The 18,092-nt window shown below is 40.5% G+C and overlaps 1 protein-coding gene across 1 annotated transcript in view; it reads right to left on the bottom strand.

Moving 5' to 3' along the window:
- Positions 1-18,092, bottom strand: part of LOC110946321 (ATP-binding cassette sub-family C member 12-like) — a 43,481-nt gene that overhangs the window by 14,345 nt on the left and 11,044 nt on the right. The window contains exons 9-17 of the mRNA XM_051937314.1: positions 13,584-13,732; positions 12,745-12,852; positions 10,524-10,754; positions 10,367-10,438; positions 10,031-10,155; positions 3,430-3,502; positions 1,973-2,176; positions 987-1,121; positions 505-601 (exon numbers count right to left, since the gene is read on the bottom strand). Of these exons, the coding sequence (XP_051793274.1) occupies positions 505-601; positions 987-1,121; positions 1,973-2,176; positions 3,430-3,502; positions 10,031-10,155; positions 10,367-10,438; positions 10,524-10,754; positions 12,745-12,852; positions 13,584-13,732 (1,194 nt within the window). The remainder of the gene's footprint in view (positions 1-504; positions 602-986; positions 1,122-1,972; positions 2,177-3,429; positions 3,503-10,030; positions 10,156-10,366; positions 10,439-10,523; positions 10,755-12,744; positions 12,853-13,583; positions 13,733-18,092) is intronic.

Below are 18,092 nucleotides of genomic sequence, written 5' to 3'. Positions count from 1 at the left end.
GAGGCAAGAGTACCGCCGCGGCGTCCACCTGGCTGCAGCTGCAGCACTCCCCCAAGTGCAGTATTGTATAATAACTGTAAAAAAATAAAGCTGACTACTTCACAGATTTCGCATATCGCGGGTTCTTTTTGGAACGTAACCCCCGCAATAAACGAGGGTTCACTGTATTACTACTTCTACCAGTACTGCTTATCTATTGGTACTGTAACCGTATTCTTATCTGTACTTTTTGATTGTTTTTGGTTGTTTTCTTTTTGAAGAGAAAAAACTAAATACATTTAGAACAGAATAAAGATTGCTTTATTTTTTCTAACTTTATTTAGACACTAATGTTGTGTTGATGGGATGATCAGAGCTCTGTGGACAATATCACAGGTTTCACTCACAAAATAAAATATTATGCAATGTGTTTCTGTCCAGCATTATTTCAGAATTAAAAGCTCCACCTTGAACAAATATTTCATTCTGTAGGTTCTCTATTAGGTTTTCCTCTCATTTCCATACCGGGGTTCACTATCCCGCTGTCGGCACGCTGTCTGAGCTCATCGTCCTGCAGCTGGACAGCATCTTGGGGTGACACCTCCTCCTCCTCTTGATCAGTCTGGCATTCAAAATAATCCAGAGTTACAACAACAAACCCAGCCAAACCTATGGACTGTGATTTCCTTAGTCATTGTGTTCATTGTTCTTGAGCTATTAAACCATTAAAGAACTGGTGATGGAGCCTACCAGTGGAAAAACTAACAAAGGAAGACGGCCTATAAATTACACGGACTGCCTGTGTAGAGACACTGGTGCTCTGATGACAAATGAGATCAAGTCGTTAATCACAGACAGACTGCAGACTTTGGGGAGGGATTGCTGAGTCTGCTCGGACTAATAATGATATAGAACTACTGAGAAGGTTTTACAGCTAGTTTATGTTTGAGGAAAGGCATATTGACAGAGTAATGCAGCCACAATAAAGTTTCTGTTGAAACTCGTACTTTGGACTGTTCTAACTTGTAGTTACTGATGAGCTGAGCGTAGCGACCTTCAGCTGCCATCAGGTCCTCGTGGTTTCCAGCCTCCAGGATCTCACCATCCTCCAGAACCAAGATATCATCACAGAACTCCAAATACTATGGGACACATGTGAGGACAACCACATCAACAGAACAGCTCAGAACTGCAACCAGGGTTTTACAATGCAGTCTAAACAGCAGTCCCGTGTACATGAACATTTATGGCGTTTGACAGACGCTCTTATCTGACTCATATATTACTCACAACTCATTAAGGAGATAACACTGAGAGGAAGCAGTAGAAATTACACAACATTACCTGACGGGTGATTTACATTCACTTAGTTTGCTGCAACAAGATGACTTAAACTGTATTTTACCAACATCATTATGTAACTTTACTGACCCAGAATGTTCTGTAATTGCTCAGAGTTTTGACTGGTTTGTGCTAAAATGTCATCTTTAAAAAGTTGTTTAATATTTGACTAAACAAGACCAATTGGATTTTTATTGTGATTCTCCATTATCCTCCAAGTGATTACAAGACTTAAGGGAGTTACTGCTCAGGGCAAAGAAATTGTCTGCCACCCAGACATGACATATTAATGCTGCACTCTGGTTTTTATACATATTAAACAAATGAAGGAATAGAAGTGCTGGCAGTCAGATTGTGTTGCCTTTAGACAGAGCAGGCAAAATGTCATAACTTTTTCCTGCATGTGTGCAAAGCCACCTTAAGCATCATAATTATCATGCAAACAGAAGTGTCTATGAAGTGTTGATTCCTTCTAAAGTAAGTTCATAGTAAATTTGTGTAGGTATATAGAGCCTATATTGATTACCCTTTAACTGCCTCTTAGTGAGAAAATGTGTTGAAATGGGAAATTAAGTGAAGAACAGTTTTAACATGATATCTATGATTTAAGTTCAGTATCGGCTAAAGAATAAAGCACCGTCTATCTGCTTACCTGGAGCTGGTGTGTGACCAGGATGATGGATTTTCCTTGGAGCTCCTTCTTTATGCATTCTTCAAAAATGTGTTTCCCCACATGAGCATCAACAGCAGAGAGCGGATCATCAAGGAGGAAGATGTCCTTATTGGAGTAGACAGCTCTGGCCAGGCTGATCCTCTGCTTCTGTCCGCCTGACAGATTCAGCCCCCGCTCTCCAATCTGCCAATAAAACAACAAAAGACCACCAGCCACAAGGTCTGCTCACAAAATCCACTTTTACAACAGAATAAATAAAGACAGGGTTCGTATTTGTAAAAAGAGAGGGCATACGGAGACAGGCACCGATAGTGAAGACGACAAAGTGGTCACAGCTGCAAGTAAATACAGAGACGGCAGACTGGGACTTCAAGAACAAGAAACTTCAACAATCAATAGACAACACTTGGTATGCAGCTTAATTTTGCCATCCAAGAGTTTGTAAACTTCCCTCACTTCATACATGTGATTATTGTTGTGTCTCTGAACATGAAGTTTCACAGTAAAAGATGTAAACTGACATGATACGCTGTCATGTCCTCAGTTTCTGCCTCCAGTCTTCCTGTCTGCAGATAGTTTCTCTCTCCCTCTTTGTGTCTGTGTGCTGCAGTCTCAAACATCAGGACAGTCAAGCCTGCTTTAAATGTTCATCTTATACCAGAATGTAACTCTGTTGATGCATTCCACAGATGTTCTAGCCTCTGTTCCTGGATCTCCACCTGGCTCCTCCTCAACCTCAGACTACAGACTACCAGCCCAAGACTGAGCCATCACCTCAGGCTTGAAGCAACAAGACCAAGGCTCAGCCCCAGCTTTCCAGTAATTTGTTCAACCCTGAGGACCCATTTTCCTGCTGTTTTAAAATAAAATAAAAATAAAAATAAAAAAAAAAAAAATCATTTTCTTGGTGTCTGCACTGTGGGGTCCATCAGCCATGAAACCTTGTTTGTAAGAATGCATAAATGTGAGAACATAGAGTGCCAGAGTGTGACACTGCCTGCTTGTGTGTCTAAATGTGAAAACGCTAACGATCAGTTTGCGGTGACAGTAAGCTCAAACTTTGAGACACCTGGTCAAAAACGGAATAAAAACTCTTTGCTGTGATCATGGAAATTTCAACTGAGGATATTCATGAAATAGTTGTGCTGCTCCTACTAACCAGACCATTGTGATCATAACAACCTAAAATAATATTCAATATAAAGTAGAAGACATGTCCCTCAACTTTATTCATGTCTTTGACTTAAAACCACATGTGGCCCTGTTAAATTATAAAGAGTTGTGACAAGTCTATGTGGCCTTCATTTATGGAAATGAAGGTGAATCCAGAACTTAACGTCGGCGTTTAACATCACCTCTGTGTGTGTTGTTACATCAATTATGGGTTATTATCATTACAGAGTTAAAAGAGATTGGAAACTTTGGAGAGCACCTACCTCAGTTTGATCACCATAAGGCAGGATCTTCAGGTCAGCTCTGAGGCTGCAGACATCCACAACTCGGTCATATCTGTGGAACAGTGATTTAAAGAACTATTCATATTAGCTCACTCCTTTTTTAGAACATGCACGCTAACAATGTTTTCAATCACTTTTATGAAAGGTTATGGCGAGAGTAAATTTACTCTTCATGAGTCTATGGTAACCAGATCATAATCCTGCCTTCAAACCAGCTCTGTCAGCACGAATCTTCTCACACAATGGAGATAACCTCTGCTCTGGTTTGAATACCTTGCCAGGCGTAAACTCAAAGACAACAGGAAAGTAAATATTTTCCATGTGAAAACAATCCCCAAAAATTACTTAAGCCTTAGGCTGTTTTTGCAATCAGTAGGGTCATCAGGAACAATTGTAACATATTAACTATTATGGTTTGGGGTTATCTGCCATTTAGTTAGTCTTTCAGCTTGGTTATTAACTGTTTCGAAATCACTTTCCTCATGTGTCCGTGCTTCTTTACCTTATCTGCCTTTGGGTTACATTCAATACCTGTTGTGCCAACACGCTTTTAGTTTGTACCTCCAAAGATCTGCCTCAGCACCAGGGGTGAAAGTAAGCCGGTACGGTCCGGTCATGTGTACCGGCAAAAGATTTGGTGGCGGTACGCAGTACCGGGAAAAGCCGCTCTTCCACCGGTACGCCGCCCGGCTGCCTGCTATCACAACCATTCACTCAGCAGTACGTGAGTGTGCATGCGTGTCTACTTTCTGTAACACAGCCCTAGATATGAAGAGTAGATACGCCAGCCCGCTGTAGCAGCCTACCAAGCAACGTGCCTATGTGGCGGCCATCTTGGAGGGGGCAAAGTTCCCATTCAAAGCAATGCATGTACATTGAAAATAAATCATAATTTGCTCATTTCTCAACCGATTTTCGTGTTGTTTATTTTATTGTCAATGTCAAAACATGTGCTATTGATAGAGAATGTCTGATCAAAAATGAAAAAGGCTTCCTACAAATGTAGCCTGCAATTTTAGTTATATTATTTAGGTCCAGAGGCCAGGAAATCTTTTCCGTTCAGTCATTAAATATATAAATGTAAATACTTAGATATGTAGAAAATGTTTTGAGATCAAAAGATTTAATTGCAAATGTAATCTATTTGTAATCTTTTATATATATATATATATATATATATATATATATATATAGGCTGCTATATACATATAACAGGGAACTGGACTAGAACAGGATAGAGTTTATTTACATGTACAATAAACAACAATTATTAATATTCAATATTTATTTGTGTCTCTTTCTAAGCTGTTATATAGTTGCAGCAAAGCCCTCTCTCCTCAGAGCTGCTTCCCACTTCTTCCTCAACCCATAGTCTTTGGGAAACCTATATGGAGTAAAGAAAAAGTAGACAGAGAAGTAACTAAGTATGTACACAACATATTGAAAAAGAAATCATGCTAATAAATTAAGTACAATGAATTGAATTAGCCAATATACTGGAGACCAAAGCTATTTAATTTGATAAGTATAACCTTAAATAATTGCCTATAATCCCAATCATAAAATGGGTTTGGAGGAATAACATGGATGCCCATCTGGATATATGTATATGAGTTAGGCTTTATAACTACTATTGGTAGTATTGGTGGTATTAATAGTACTGCGAATATTAGTAGTAGTGGTTATACACCAACTACTGCTGCTGGTACTGTCACAGCTACTACAACTTGTAATACTAGTACACAAGCTGATACTACTTCTACGACTCAAACAGCTACTTATGCTACGACAGGGTTCCAGACTGACTAAATGGCCGCATTTTGCGACCAAAATTTCACTGAGTGCGAGTAAATTTTTCATCTACTGGCGCATGTGTGACCAGTAAATTTGCAGACTTTTTTAAAAAATTACAATTGAATATTTTTTGTTGCTGACAAACTTCTGCTCCACACTTCAGCCCAGTAGACAGTAATGCGTAAATGAGCTGGTTTACCAACCGACATTAACTCCAAAAGAAGAAGAAAGGAGACAAACACCAAAGAAGAAGAAGGCGGGCCAATGTGTGTGAGACTGGGGGGCGAATGACGGTGAAGCTCCTGATGTTTCACAAAGTCTCTATTTACGTTCAGCCTTATTTTGAACACAAAGTCACCTTCCTGTCCTTCACTCCTTTCTTGCACCCATTCCAGCTGCTTATAAGTTTAGACACATCCTTTGCTAGACAGCAACAGCATAGAACCGTTTTCTTTCATCTTTACGTGAATTTTCGGACTTTTAGGCAGCGTCTTCGTCATATCAAGAAACCTTTTCTTAGAGAACCACTTCCTGTGCCGCTTAAATAGTCACAAAATAAAAGTCCGTAGCATTAAAAACAGGCCTTCAAAATAAATGCCTGGAGGAAACTTATTTTAACACTAACAAAATAAAGGCTTTCCAAAACTGATGAGCTGATCAACAGACCCTTATAAGAGTAATTTACACGTGATTCAGTATAAATACATAACACATGCCTGTGCTCAGCACAAGGTCATTTTTTATTAAAGATTTCATCCGTCCGAAATGATACGTCAACTGAGCAGCCTTGATGGAGTACTGTGTGCTCTGAGTGCTTTTCTTGTTATGTTGTCAACTGCTGCACTATAAAATGTGAATTAAAAACATAGTTTCTGCATTTATTGTGCAAGTATTCATCAGCAATACAGTGAAAATGTGGGAATGTGAATATTTACTTTGCAAGTCGATTTTGGTGGGCGCCCCTAAATTTTCTGGTTGTGCTCCTAAAATTTTAAGTTAGGGGCCACTGTGCTCCTAGAGAAAAAAAATAGTCTGGAGCCCTGTACTACTGCTGCTTGTACTTTTCGTATTACTACTAATGCTTGTACAGCAATACTACAGCTACTATTAATCGTCTGGTATTTGTTTGTCCAGCTGTTAGTTCGTGTTAGTGTTTTGCTAGTTGCTAACTAGTTAGCTCTCAACAAGATTTAATAATGAAAAACGAGCCAAAAACTATTCTTACCTGCGGAAAGTTATTCCAAATTTTCTTGTCTTGATCGTACAACGTATTGTGCAACTGTGTGCAGCACAATGAGCCGGCATTATTCTTGTTTTAGTTTTCGTGCCATTGACATCAATGGGAAATACTGAAACTTTGCCCCCACTAGCTCAGTGTCTCTGTCGGCACGCCGCTCAGAGAGGCGTGTCTCATCTACTATTCATATCTATGAACACAGCGACTGTTATGGCCAATAGCAAATAAGTGTGCTTGATTTATTGCACTGGGACATTTTCTACAACTAGTCATTAGACGTCAACAAGCGCCGCTTGCGCCGGGACGAGCAATAAATTACGCCTGAAATTTCACACGTTGTTGTGATTGGCTGAAATACTTTAAACTGGATTTATAGTGGTTATCATTGACAGATACATATTTTAAATAAAAACAGAGAGAAGCACTACAAAACAGTCAAGATTTTTTTTTTTTGGTCACAGTGTGATATCCTTGTCAATGAAGGATTACTGGACAACATGGTGCAGTTTCTTCTGGCTTTTTAATAAACATTTTTAGCCGGGCTGGTCAACTACATTAGCTTAAAAACTACAATAGCCTTTTTTCAACTTCATGTTTGGCATGCCATAAGCATTGCTTGCTTCATTTTGTGATTTGCGAGGCTAAACGAGTGAAATTCGCTAGCTGGAAGGCAAACTAGCTAGCTGGATTGTTTGTTTAGATAACTCAGGCTTATAAATGCAGATTTCATGGACAAACTTGTGAGTTCACTTCAGGGTATAAATACCAAGTAAATGTTGCAGTCACCTGCAGTTGCTGGCTCTGTTGGCTAGCCTGTCAATCTCTCTGCCTGATCCATCACACGCACACAGGGGTGGGAGCAGCCATAGATATATCTATGGGAGCAGCATTCAACGCAGTGGCAGAGTAGAGGGGAACTTGCTCTCTCTTAATGGATCAAACCATTATCCAAAAGGGGGGGGGGGGGGTCAAAATAGGGAGAACTTTGCCAGATTTTACATTTGGTTTGAAACGGTAAAATAAATAACACTGTTAATAATTATTTTAGCATTTATTATAAACATAAATAAATAACGCCCAATAATTCTAGGGGTGCTTTAAAAAATTAAGGGGTGCTCAAGCACTCCTGAAAATGGTCTAGTTCCGCTCCTGAGTAGCGATCTGAGTCGGTATGTGAGTAAGAAACATAGTGATGGTGAAATCGAAGCTTCATGAAGCAATGAACCACTTTGACACATCTGCTTCAAGAATGACACATTGCTTCGAAGCATTTGACACAATCAGAAGAGTGACATCTGCTGGTCGTGTGTCAGAACTGCACCTAAGTGGAAAAAAATGAAAAAGCCTCAGGACTGCTTGTCTCACACCACTTTGTACTTGCAATAAATATTTTAAAACGTTACATATGTATGTTTGTGTGCATATATGTGTAGTGTGTTTCTATGAATGAATGTGTGTTGTGTATGAATGAATCTATGCGTATGTATCTGTGTGTTATTTAATGTATGAAATGCAACTAGATATATCTAAACTAAATTCTAACTAAATGTATACTCTCCCTAACTTCTCTCAAAATGACAAATGGCAAATGCACTAGCGTGATCTCCTCCTCTCAAAAACCCACAATTTGAGGAGTGAATCAGACCCCTATGGCTTTTAAGACCTGGACAGATTGAAATGTCCGACCCCTTCAAAGTTCGCTCGAAGCACTGCGACACGCGATGTGACGATTATCACGTGATTGTGGGCGTGCTGAAGCAGGGATCGAAACACCGTCTCAGAACACTTTGGCTTCAAAAGCTCGGCACTGTGTGGAGCAAACTGGCTCGAGCGTAACATCACTAAAGAAACAGAATCAACCAAAGAACAAAGTCTACTGGGCTTGTCGAGACTTCAGCCATTTGGATGTACTCGAGGTTCTTATGATCTCTTATCTCATGGATAGTTATAAACACAATTCACTATACCATCAGACAGACAGAATCATATGAGTACAATTTAAATAGGAGCGTGACTAACCAGGACTAGGTGCAACCAAGCTAGAAAAGCAGGACAGGTCAAACAAACGTGGTCAAGGCGCAAATAGGAATAACCGAATAATATAATCCAGGCCCTAATAATATCAGAATTACCATAAACTGCAAATACACAGCTTAATATGCAACGACCAGCTACGAGAAGGGGAGTAACTTAGCTGGCAACCAGTCAGGGAGAGGAGCCAAGGGAATGTGGACAGAGCATGGCGTGTGGCTTTGCGTCGCAGCTGGAGTGGTGTCGGTAAGCGGTGCAGGCAGGTGTGGAGAATGGCAAGGTGATCTGGCTAGCCCAAGGCAGATGGCAGTGGCGTGTACTCCAGGAGACAGGCAGGTTAAGCTGCCAAGCAAGACTGGCAATCAGAGCAGGCAAGCAGGGGTGGTCATGAACTGTAAAGAGGAGAACAGGGTTGGCACAAGAGCTGATACTAAGCAGAACACGTAGCGTGGCTGTTGACTAACGGGGTAATTCAACGGTCTGGTGTTGTGTAGTGGTCTGAGCCAGGCTTTTATGGAGCAGAGTGAGGAGTAGAAGGGCTGACGACTCCCTGCCACAGGTGTGCAAACTCAGGTAATTAGCCAGTGATCTGCACCTGTAAACATTCCACACTCATGCCCAGAGGAGGGGAAAAGGGAGGTTACCAGCTCGCTGGAAGGTGTGACAGTCGTCCATTATTTCCAACATATGAATATAAATTATGACCTGAAACAATCTTTTGCAATTATCAGATGTAATTATTAGATGTAATTATCTCCACACACACACATAGGACAAGCAGCAGCTCTGAGGTTGTAGAGCATGGTTCAGTGTGTGGATACTACCTCCTGACTGGGTGCTGAGTGTAAAGATTTGTCAGGGTGCAAAGGTCAAGCCTCAGAGGGATTATTCAATAGTGAAGCCCATTGGAGAGCAAAACACATATGTAAACAACTGGAATTAGGTTCAGTAATTACAATCATTTTCTAACTAGTTTTCTGTGCTGCATTCTACCATCTAATTGTGGATTGTCTATTTTTGTAGGTGTAGTCTAACGTCTTCCTCAGTTAAACTGTTATGTTAATTAAGACTTCAAGGCCAAGGTAAAGGCCTATGTCTCTCAAAGACTTTGAAAAAGTTAGCTATGCCTTTCCTACCATACCATTAAACTACTGCAATTCTCTGTATGTGGGTGTAGAGCAGTTATCTCTTCAGTGTCTGCAGCTGCTTGTCAGGGAAAAGAAGGTGTGACAACAGAACTCTAGCATTTTCCTCCCTTGACTGGCATTCTGTCCTTTTCAGAATTGATCTCCAAATTTTGCCTTGCAGTATTTTCTTTTTGTTATTGTAATCTTGCAGCAATTGACTGCCTCCTGTGTCTTGTCTGTCCCGTCTGAACTGAACCAAAAATAATGTCACATATTGTATCCTCTTAGTTCATAATACACTTCATCCTTTCCATGTTCAACTGTCACATTTCCTTCAAGCTATTTAGCTAGAATTAGTGACCATCATTAAGTGAGCAAAGTGATTAATTACTTGGCCTGGTCAAGAGGTTTCCCCATCAGGATATTTTCTTGGACAGTTCCATGGAAAATCCAGGCTTGCTGGGAAACGTAGGCAAATGTCCCATCAGCTATGACTGAGCCCTGCAGAAGGTGCATCTAAAACAAACAAATGAGAATAAAGCTGCATGCACACAACAGTTAAATTGAGTTAAATTGTTAAACTGAGGAAAAACACAAGACAAGGAGAGTCATTGGTGGTATTAAAGAATGGCAGACAATAAACAGTGAAAAATAAGGGCCAGTAAAATGCCAAAGGCTTGCAGAGATACAAGAAGATAATAACAAAAAACACACAGGAAGAACCAACCTGTTCCAAAATGCTGGAAATCAGTGATGACTTTCCGCTCCCCACATTCCCACAAACACCAAGAAGGTGGCCCTTCAGGAAACGACACAGACATTATTGGTTCACCTTTAACTGACTCAAGATGTCCTGATTCATCCTCCTGTGAGGTAAAGCTCACCTTAGGCAGTGTAAAGGAGATGTTTCTCAGGGCTGGCAAAGATTCAGTCTCTCTGTTCTCACACTTCCCATCCATCGTCTGCTCTCTGACTCCATTGGCTGAGCTGTGTGGAGGGTCTGTCTGGCTGCCTGGTTTGGTCCAGGAAAACGTAGCATTTTTCATCATCATCGCACAGTCGCTGTCTTTCTTTTGCATCAGGTAGAGCTCTGGATTCTGGATCAGCAATATGTTCTGCAGCCACCACACGTGATATTTACAAGTTATTTCATGTTTTGGAAAATGAGATTTCTGTTGCAAGTCAGATCAATAGTAGTGATAAATATCCACTGATCAGCCAAGAATTAAAACCACTGACAGGTGACTGAAATGACTTTGTCTTGTTGGAAAGTAATGTTCTGCTGGGACACATGTCATGACGATGTTACATTGATACATACACTTACTGGCCACTTTATTAGGTACACCTTGCTAGTAAAAGAATGGACCCCTTTTGACTACAGAACTGCCTTAATTCTTTGTGGCATACTTTCAACAAGGTGTTGTAAAAATATCATGGACTGCTACGGGGCAAGAATCATCGGAACTGAAGGCAACAAACTAAAACGCTGGATTAAGGGGGCTATGGAGATCAGGAGGCGTGCAGAGAGGGCCATGAACAGGGACGAGGGGGACTTCATGTTCTCCCACATCTGGCCATGGTGTTTAAATCATACTCGATTGGTCCTTAGGAGTCCAAAGTGTGTCAGAAATATATCCCCCACACTATTACACACCACCAGCAGCCTGAACCATTGATACTGTCACACCTCCCGCTCCTGTGACTGGGCTCGTCAGCCTAATGACAAGCAACTGTGCTTCCAGCATAGCCGGAGTGGATTCTAATCAGCGCGGCGTATAAAGCCTGGCTCTCGCCGCCACTCTGACGTTGCATCATTGGACCACCTACCCTGCCCATGACGCACTCCATTCACCGTCTCTTGCACGCTGCTTCTCGGACTCTGTCTCCCCTGTTGGACTACTTTGTCGGTTTTCCTGCCATCGCCACTTTCCCTCCCTCAGCTCAGACATTGGACTCAGTAAGCCACCCTCCCTGTTAGTCTGTTCATGCCTAGTTTTCACCTCGGCCATCTTGCTCGTCTTTTGTTAATTCAGTTCTGTTATACTTCTAGTTTTTACCTTATGGTCCACCCTTAGTTAGTTTAATTAGTTTTCCCACTCTGTTATTTTCCTGTGCCTTCCTTTTAAGTACTGTTGTTTATTTAATATCTACATTAAACCCTTTTTCCATTTACCCACCTGGTTGTTTGCCTGCTGCCTGGGTTCACACCCCCTCTGTTTCGTGACAGATACAAGGCATGATGGATCCATGTTTTCATGTTGCTTACAGCAGATTCTGAACATCCGAATGTCGCAGCTAAAATCGAGACTCCTCAGACCAGTTTTTTTTTTTTTTTTTCAAATCTTCTGTTGTCCAATTTTGTTGAGCCTGTTCCAATTGTAGCCTCAGTTTCCTGTTCTAAGCTGACAGGAGCGGCACTTGATGTGCTCTTCTGCTGCTGTCGTGCATCTTCTTCAAGGTTGGACGTGTTGTGCATTCAAAGATAGTATTCTGCATTCCTTGGTTGCAACGAGAGGTCATTTGATTTGCTTTTGCCTTTCTATCATCTCCAACCAGTCTGTCCAGTCTCTTCTGATCTCTCAAATCAACAAGGCAATTTCATCCACAACTGCTGCTCACTGGATAGTTTCTCGTTTTCGGACCATTCTCTGTGAACCTAGAGATGGTTGTGCATGAAAATCCTAATAGCTCAGCAGTTTCTGAAATACTCAGACCAGCCAATCTGGCACCAACAACCATGCTGGATTCAAAGTCACTTAAATCTCCTTTCTTCCTCATTCTGATGTGTGTTTTGAAATTCAGCAAGTTGTCTTGACCCCGTCAACATGCCTAAATGCACTGAGTTGTGGTCATGTAATTGGCTGATTAACTATTTGTGTTAAGCAATTGAACAGGTGTGGCTAGTCAGTGTACATCCTTAGTAACAAAATACACCAAGCGCTGGTGCATAATGAGCTTTTTACCTTTCACTAGAGATAAGAAAACACAATTGTGCAATTTGTCGAATGACAATAACAAAAGAAGCCTAATTTATTTTAAACTGAGTAGTGAATAGCACTACTCGCCATGACCAGCAAAGTAAAAAAACAAACAAGATATTACCTTTAATCGTGCTATCGACACAGCAGCCTCAGCCAGGGTTTTCATACACAAGGGAATAATGGCAAGGCAGAATCTCATGACGCCGAAAATGGTTATAGTGGTAAAGGCCTGGCAATAACAAAAAATAATGCTCAAACACACACAAGACCACTGTAGCGATTATTACATCATACAAAACTGACAGGTCTCCACTGACTTTACATGGACCACATATTGTCTGTCTGCAGCTTGTCCTGCTTTTGTGTGAGCACAGATGTAATGGAAAATTACTGAACAGTAGAGTTCATCAAGCATAATAAAAGTTTGTCGGATGTTTTATCTACACCGCAGAAGAACGTAACCATAGTTACTACATGCTTAGTTTCGGGAAGCAAATAGTTTTGAGGAGAGAGGAACGAACTCAGCTCACAGAAGTATGCACTAAAGCACACATGCTGGTCCTGAACCCACCCTTCCCATTTCCTTTATCCTCTCTTTATTCTTTAAAGGTTCGGTGCACTTTCTCATTTTTGTCACTTGCCTTCTACAGACCTCGTCATTCTTGCAAGAAAAAATCATCAATAGATAAACTCTGTTGTTGAAGACAGTCTTTATTATTTCAGAGGTTAGCGCTCGACTGGACCAAGGCCAATTAAATTTCCAACACACAGATAAAGAAAAAAACGGGGGACAAAACTAAAACAAAGTCCCATTTTCCTAATTCATGTGGCAGACTCAAACATGCTGTAGAAGAACAGAGCTCCTTGTTCTCAGACTAAGTACAGATTTCTCACTACGTCCTGATAAACAGAAGTCACAGAGTTGTCAGCACGGTGCGGTTTTGCTGCTGTGGTACTCACGTTAGACATGCTGAGCGGCAGGCCGACCCAAGTGTGAACCAGGAAGGTGAGAACAGTGGCCAGGGTGGGGATGATGCCGGTAATGCTTTGATTAATGTTCTGGATGTAACAGACACTCCGTATGTGCTTCTTTTCATTGTTCCTTAAGCCTGCAGAGTAGAAAAGGGTTATATGTTTTACTTATAGTAAATTTGCTTCATTTGTTCAATGATCACCTTCACTGTCGCAAGCAAAGAGAAGTTCATTAGATGACTGTATTTACACTATAGATATATTTTGAATATTATAGTAATTTGTCTGAACAACTGAAGATCAAGGGGTTTATATACTGTCTAAAGCTGAGGAGAGTTCATTCCAAAGCTTTACAAGCAAAAATAATGCACACACGCATGCACGTGTAACTTTCTATGTACAAGTTATGATCAAACAGAAAATCTAATTTTCCATTTGTTTAATTCAGTTGATTACATGTACATGTGAGTAGGAGCCATGTTCTGGTTGCACTCCCACAGTTGACTGTAAAAGGTCAAAACAAATCAGTTACAGATAATAATGAATGGTGGCAGACAGCGTGTGTGGCGTCGTGTGGGTGAGCGGTTTTCTGATGTCAATGTTGTGGATGGAGTGGCCCATGGTGGCGGTGGGGTTATGGTATGGGCAGGCATCTGTTATGGATGAAGAACACAGGTGCATTTTATTGATGGCATTTTGAATGCACAGAGATACCGTGACGAGATCCTGAGGCCCATTGTTGTGCCATACATCCAAGAACATCACCTCATGTTGCAGCAGGATAATGCACGGCCCCATGTTGCAAGGATCTGTACATAATTCTTGGAAGCTGAAAACGTCCCAGTTCTTGCATGGCCAGCATACTCACCGGACATGTCACCCATTGAACATGTTTGGGATGCTCTGGATTGGCGTATATCACGGCCCCCCAATAAAACAAAACTGCACCTTTCAGAGTGGCCTTTTATTGTGGAAATTCGGGGTTAGGCACACCTGTGCACTGATCATGGCGTCTAATCAGCATCTTGATATGGCACACCTGTGAGGTGGGATGGATTATCTCAGCAAAGGAGAAGTGCTCACTATCACAGATTTAGACAGATTTGTGAACCATATTTGAGAGAAATGGTGATATTGTGTATGTGGAAAAAGTTTTCGATCATCTCATAAAAAATGGGAGCAAAAACAAAAGTGTTGCGTTTATATTTTTGTTGAGTGTGTGTTGGATCTTTATAGGGAGACTGAGCACATGGAAGGTGTGAGGGAGGATGTGGCAGATGTAGCCTCTGCAAAAAACCTGCAGTGCCTCTGGCAGTGTGATAATGTGCATCGTGGTTTTGTGCTCACATGAAGGAGAAAGTATAAATAATACCCCTGATATCTGATAGGACCAATATTATTTCGGTTGTAAGACAAGGTTCGAGGTTCTAGTTAGATTTTAGTGACATTTCAGGCAAAAAATCAATTTCTGTAACCTGGCAATAGCCAGATTAATAATTGTGTAGTACTTGATAGTACTCCACAATATCAATCTGGGACCGCTCCATGTAAATCCGTTCGGAGGAAAGAGGCACGGATTGGACAATGCAACAGTATGTCCCGCCTCTGACAGGTTTGTTTTTAGCCAATCGCGGGATATTCACAACGAGCGGAGCCAATTGGTAGATTCAACTCTTACCAAAACCCGTCGGTAAAAAAGCACAAACATCTTTACCATCCAGAAATGCGCAAAGCGTCTCTCGTTGTTCTTCCTTCAAAGAAGCGATAGGAGATTCAGCTAAAACTGACTTAATAGCAGCATCTACACGATCGTTGTCCTCCGTTGCCATGTTTGTTTTGATCTACTGGCGCTTGGTGTCGTCTAGAGTGCTGTCGTCTTCACACCCGGATATCCCGCCCCACACACGAATACTGCTGCGTGATTGGCCCGTGCCAACTTGGCTCTGTCCGAACAGTGAAAGCGGGAGCGGTGCAAGATGCTTTCTTGAGAGATTTGTGAACTCACAAATATCGCGAGAAATCAACTTGCTGGCAAGGTTACAATTTCTGTTTCATGGACTCAAAATATATCAATCTAGGGTCAAATTTTCTCAGGAATCTGAAAATGGAATCATTTATGCAAAATCTTTTATGATTTCCACAGTACCAGATGCCCCACTCACACCCTCATTGCATTTTGTCGACTTTCCTGGACCTGAACTGTGAAGCACAGCCGTCACTGTATCTCTGCCAGTTACTTATATATCCTGGACACTTCTGCCTCAGTATTTCAAACATTCTCTTTCAAAAGCTTCTGTAATAATATAAAAAGCCTTTCCTTAGTTGTTCTGGCTGGATATATTGACTTTATCATTGAATAAATACGTGAATACATGCAAAATTGGCCGACGTTTTCAAAAACAAATATGAAAACTTGGCCGTAAAAAAAACTTGATCTCAATTTATTAAAGTTATTAGGCTTAAATAATGTAAGCTGCTTATAGCCCATATAAATGGGTATAAGTGATTCAATTTTGGTTGCTCTACATTGACAGTTGAATGAATGCAATTTTTTTTTTAACGACAGCGTGTATTTTTTTCACAAACTGAAAATTGATGGGGGTAGGATTAGTAAAAGTTATGATTTTACTTAACTAATGTTAGAATACACTTATGTGTTGGGTACTGCTTTATTCATTAATTCAACTGAATTACAAAGAGATTGATGTATAGTACATGCAGATTTACAATTAAATCAACTCTACAGGGTGAATCAAAAGCCAAATTCTTACCTAGAGTCTCAAAATTTCCAAACAAAATTGTCACCGGATATCTTCGGAAGAACTCGCTGGTATGACATCATTTCTAATTACAACCACTGAAACTGATACTCATTCAAAAGAACACAACATTGAGCTCTTATTCTAAGGTTAATAGTAAGCAAGTAACCAATAATTTGCAAGCAGCAACAGGATTAATGTGTGTATTCAAATTATTTTGTCACCAAAATATAGTCATTTTCACCTACTTTTCAGCAAACATCAAGCAAAAGGTCACTAAAGGGCTAGTGATACACAATTTTTGGTGCTATATTCTAAAACTACACTATTTTTTCTATAAAAAAAAACCACAAGACATTGCATGTAAGGTACCCATTTATTCCACAGTATTTTTTTCACACTGATGTCACAAAAACCAAACTCAAACTTTCAACCTTGTCGTACATGCTCCCCTTAGGCAATATTATTAGGAAACACTGCATACATTTCCATTGTTATGCAGAGGACACCTAGCTTTATTTGTCTATGAAGCCAAATAAAACCAACCAGTTTGTCAAATTCAAGGCATGTCTGAAGGACATAAAGGCCTAGATGACCTATAATTATTGTGTTTGTTATTTTATTTGGCCCTAAACACCTCAGAAACACACTATCAAACCAGATAGTTACTCTATATAGCATTGACTTTGCCTTCAGTTCTACTGTTAAAAACCTTGGAGTTATTTTCATATTTTAGATCATATTTCTCCCATATTAGCTTCTCTTCATTGGTTCCCTGTAAAATCCATGATAGAAATTAAAATCCTGCTTCTATCATATAAAACTCTTAATGACCAAGCTCCATTGTATCTCAAAGAACTAACTGTAATAAATCATCCTCACTGAACCTTTCACTCTCAGAATGCAGGTTTACTTGTGGTTCTCAGAGTTTCCAGAAATGGAATGGGAGGGCAAGCCTACAGTTATCAGCTCCACTGTTGTGGAATCAGCTCCTAGTTTGGGTTTCCTTTTAAGGTTAGACTTAAAATGTTCCTATTTGATAAAGCTGATAGTTAGGACTGCTCGGGATCACCTCAGTTATGCTACTATAGGGTTAGACTACCAAGGGATTCCCATGATGTACTGGGCTCCTCTCCTCTACTCTCTCTACTGTTATACACCGACTGTACAAAAAAAACTTGGATTTAATTAAGCAAATAGGTAAGAGCCTTCCATTAGACAGTTACTGCAGTGATTAATCCGTTTCAGCTGCAACAACATTATTTAACCCGAGCTGATGCAGTGAGTAGCATCTCATTTCTTGAACAGCCATGTCAGAAGAGATATCCTATGGTCATGGAAAGAAGGTCAATCTGTCTTAGAAGAGTGAAATTATGGGCCTGCATTAAGGAGATTTGTGAAACTACTAAAATCAGGTAAAGAACCATCCAATGCATCATTAAAACATGGAAGGATAGTGGTGAACCATCATCTTTGAGGCACAAACTCTTAGATGATAGCAGGAAACAACAGTAGAACTCACAGCAATGTTGAATCGTGAAAGTAAGAGCATTTCCACATGTACAATGCAAAGGGAACTCAAAGGATTGGGACTAAACAGCTGTGTAGCTCCAAGAAAACCACTGTTCAGTAAGGCTAATCAGAATTAAAAGTCTTCAGTTTGCTAGTTAGCATAAAGATTGGACTCTGGAGCAATGAACAAAGGTCATGTGGTCTGAGGAGTCCAGATTTACCCTGT

Source organism: Acanthochromis polyacanthus, chromosome 2 (genome assembly GCF_021347895.1).
Source record: "Acanthochromis polyacanthus isolate Apoly-LR-REF ecotype Palm Island chromosome 2, KAUST_Apoly_ChrSc, whole genome shotgun sequence".
Taxonomy (NCBI): domain Eukaryota; kingdom Metazoa; phylum Chordata; class Actinopteri; family Pomacentridae; genus Acanthochromis; species Acanthochromis polyacanthus.
The sequence above is the reverse complement of the archived record's forward strand: the minus strand, read 5'-3'. Positions and strand labels throughout refer to the sequence as shown.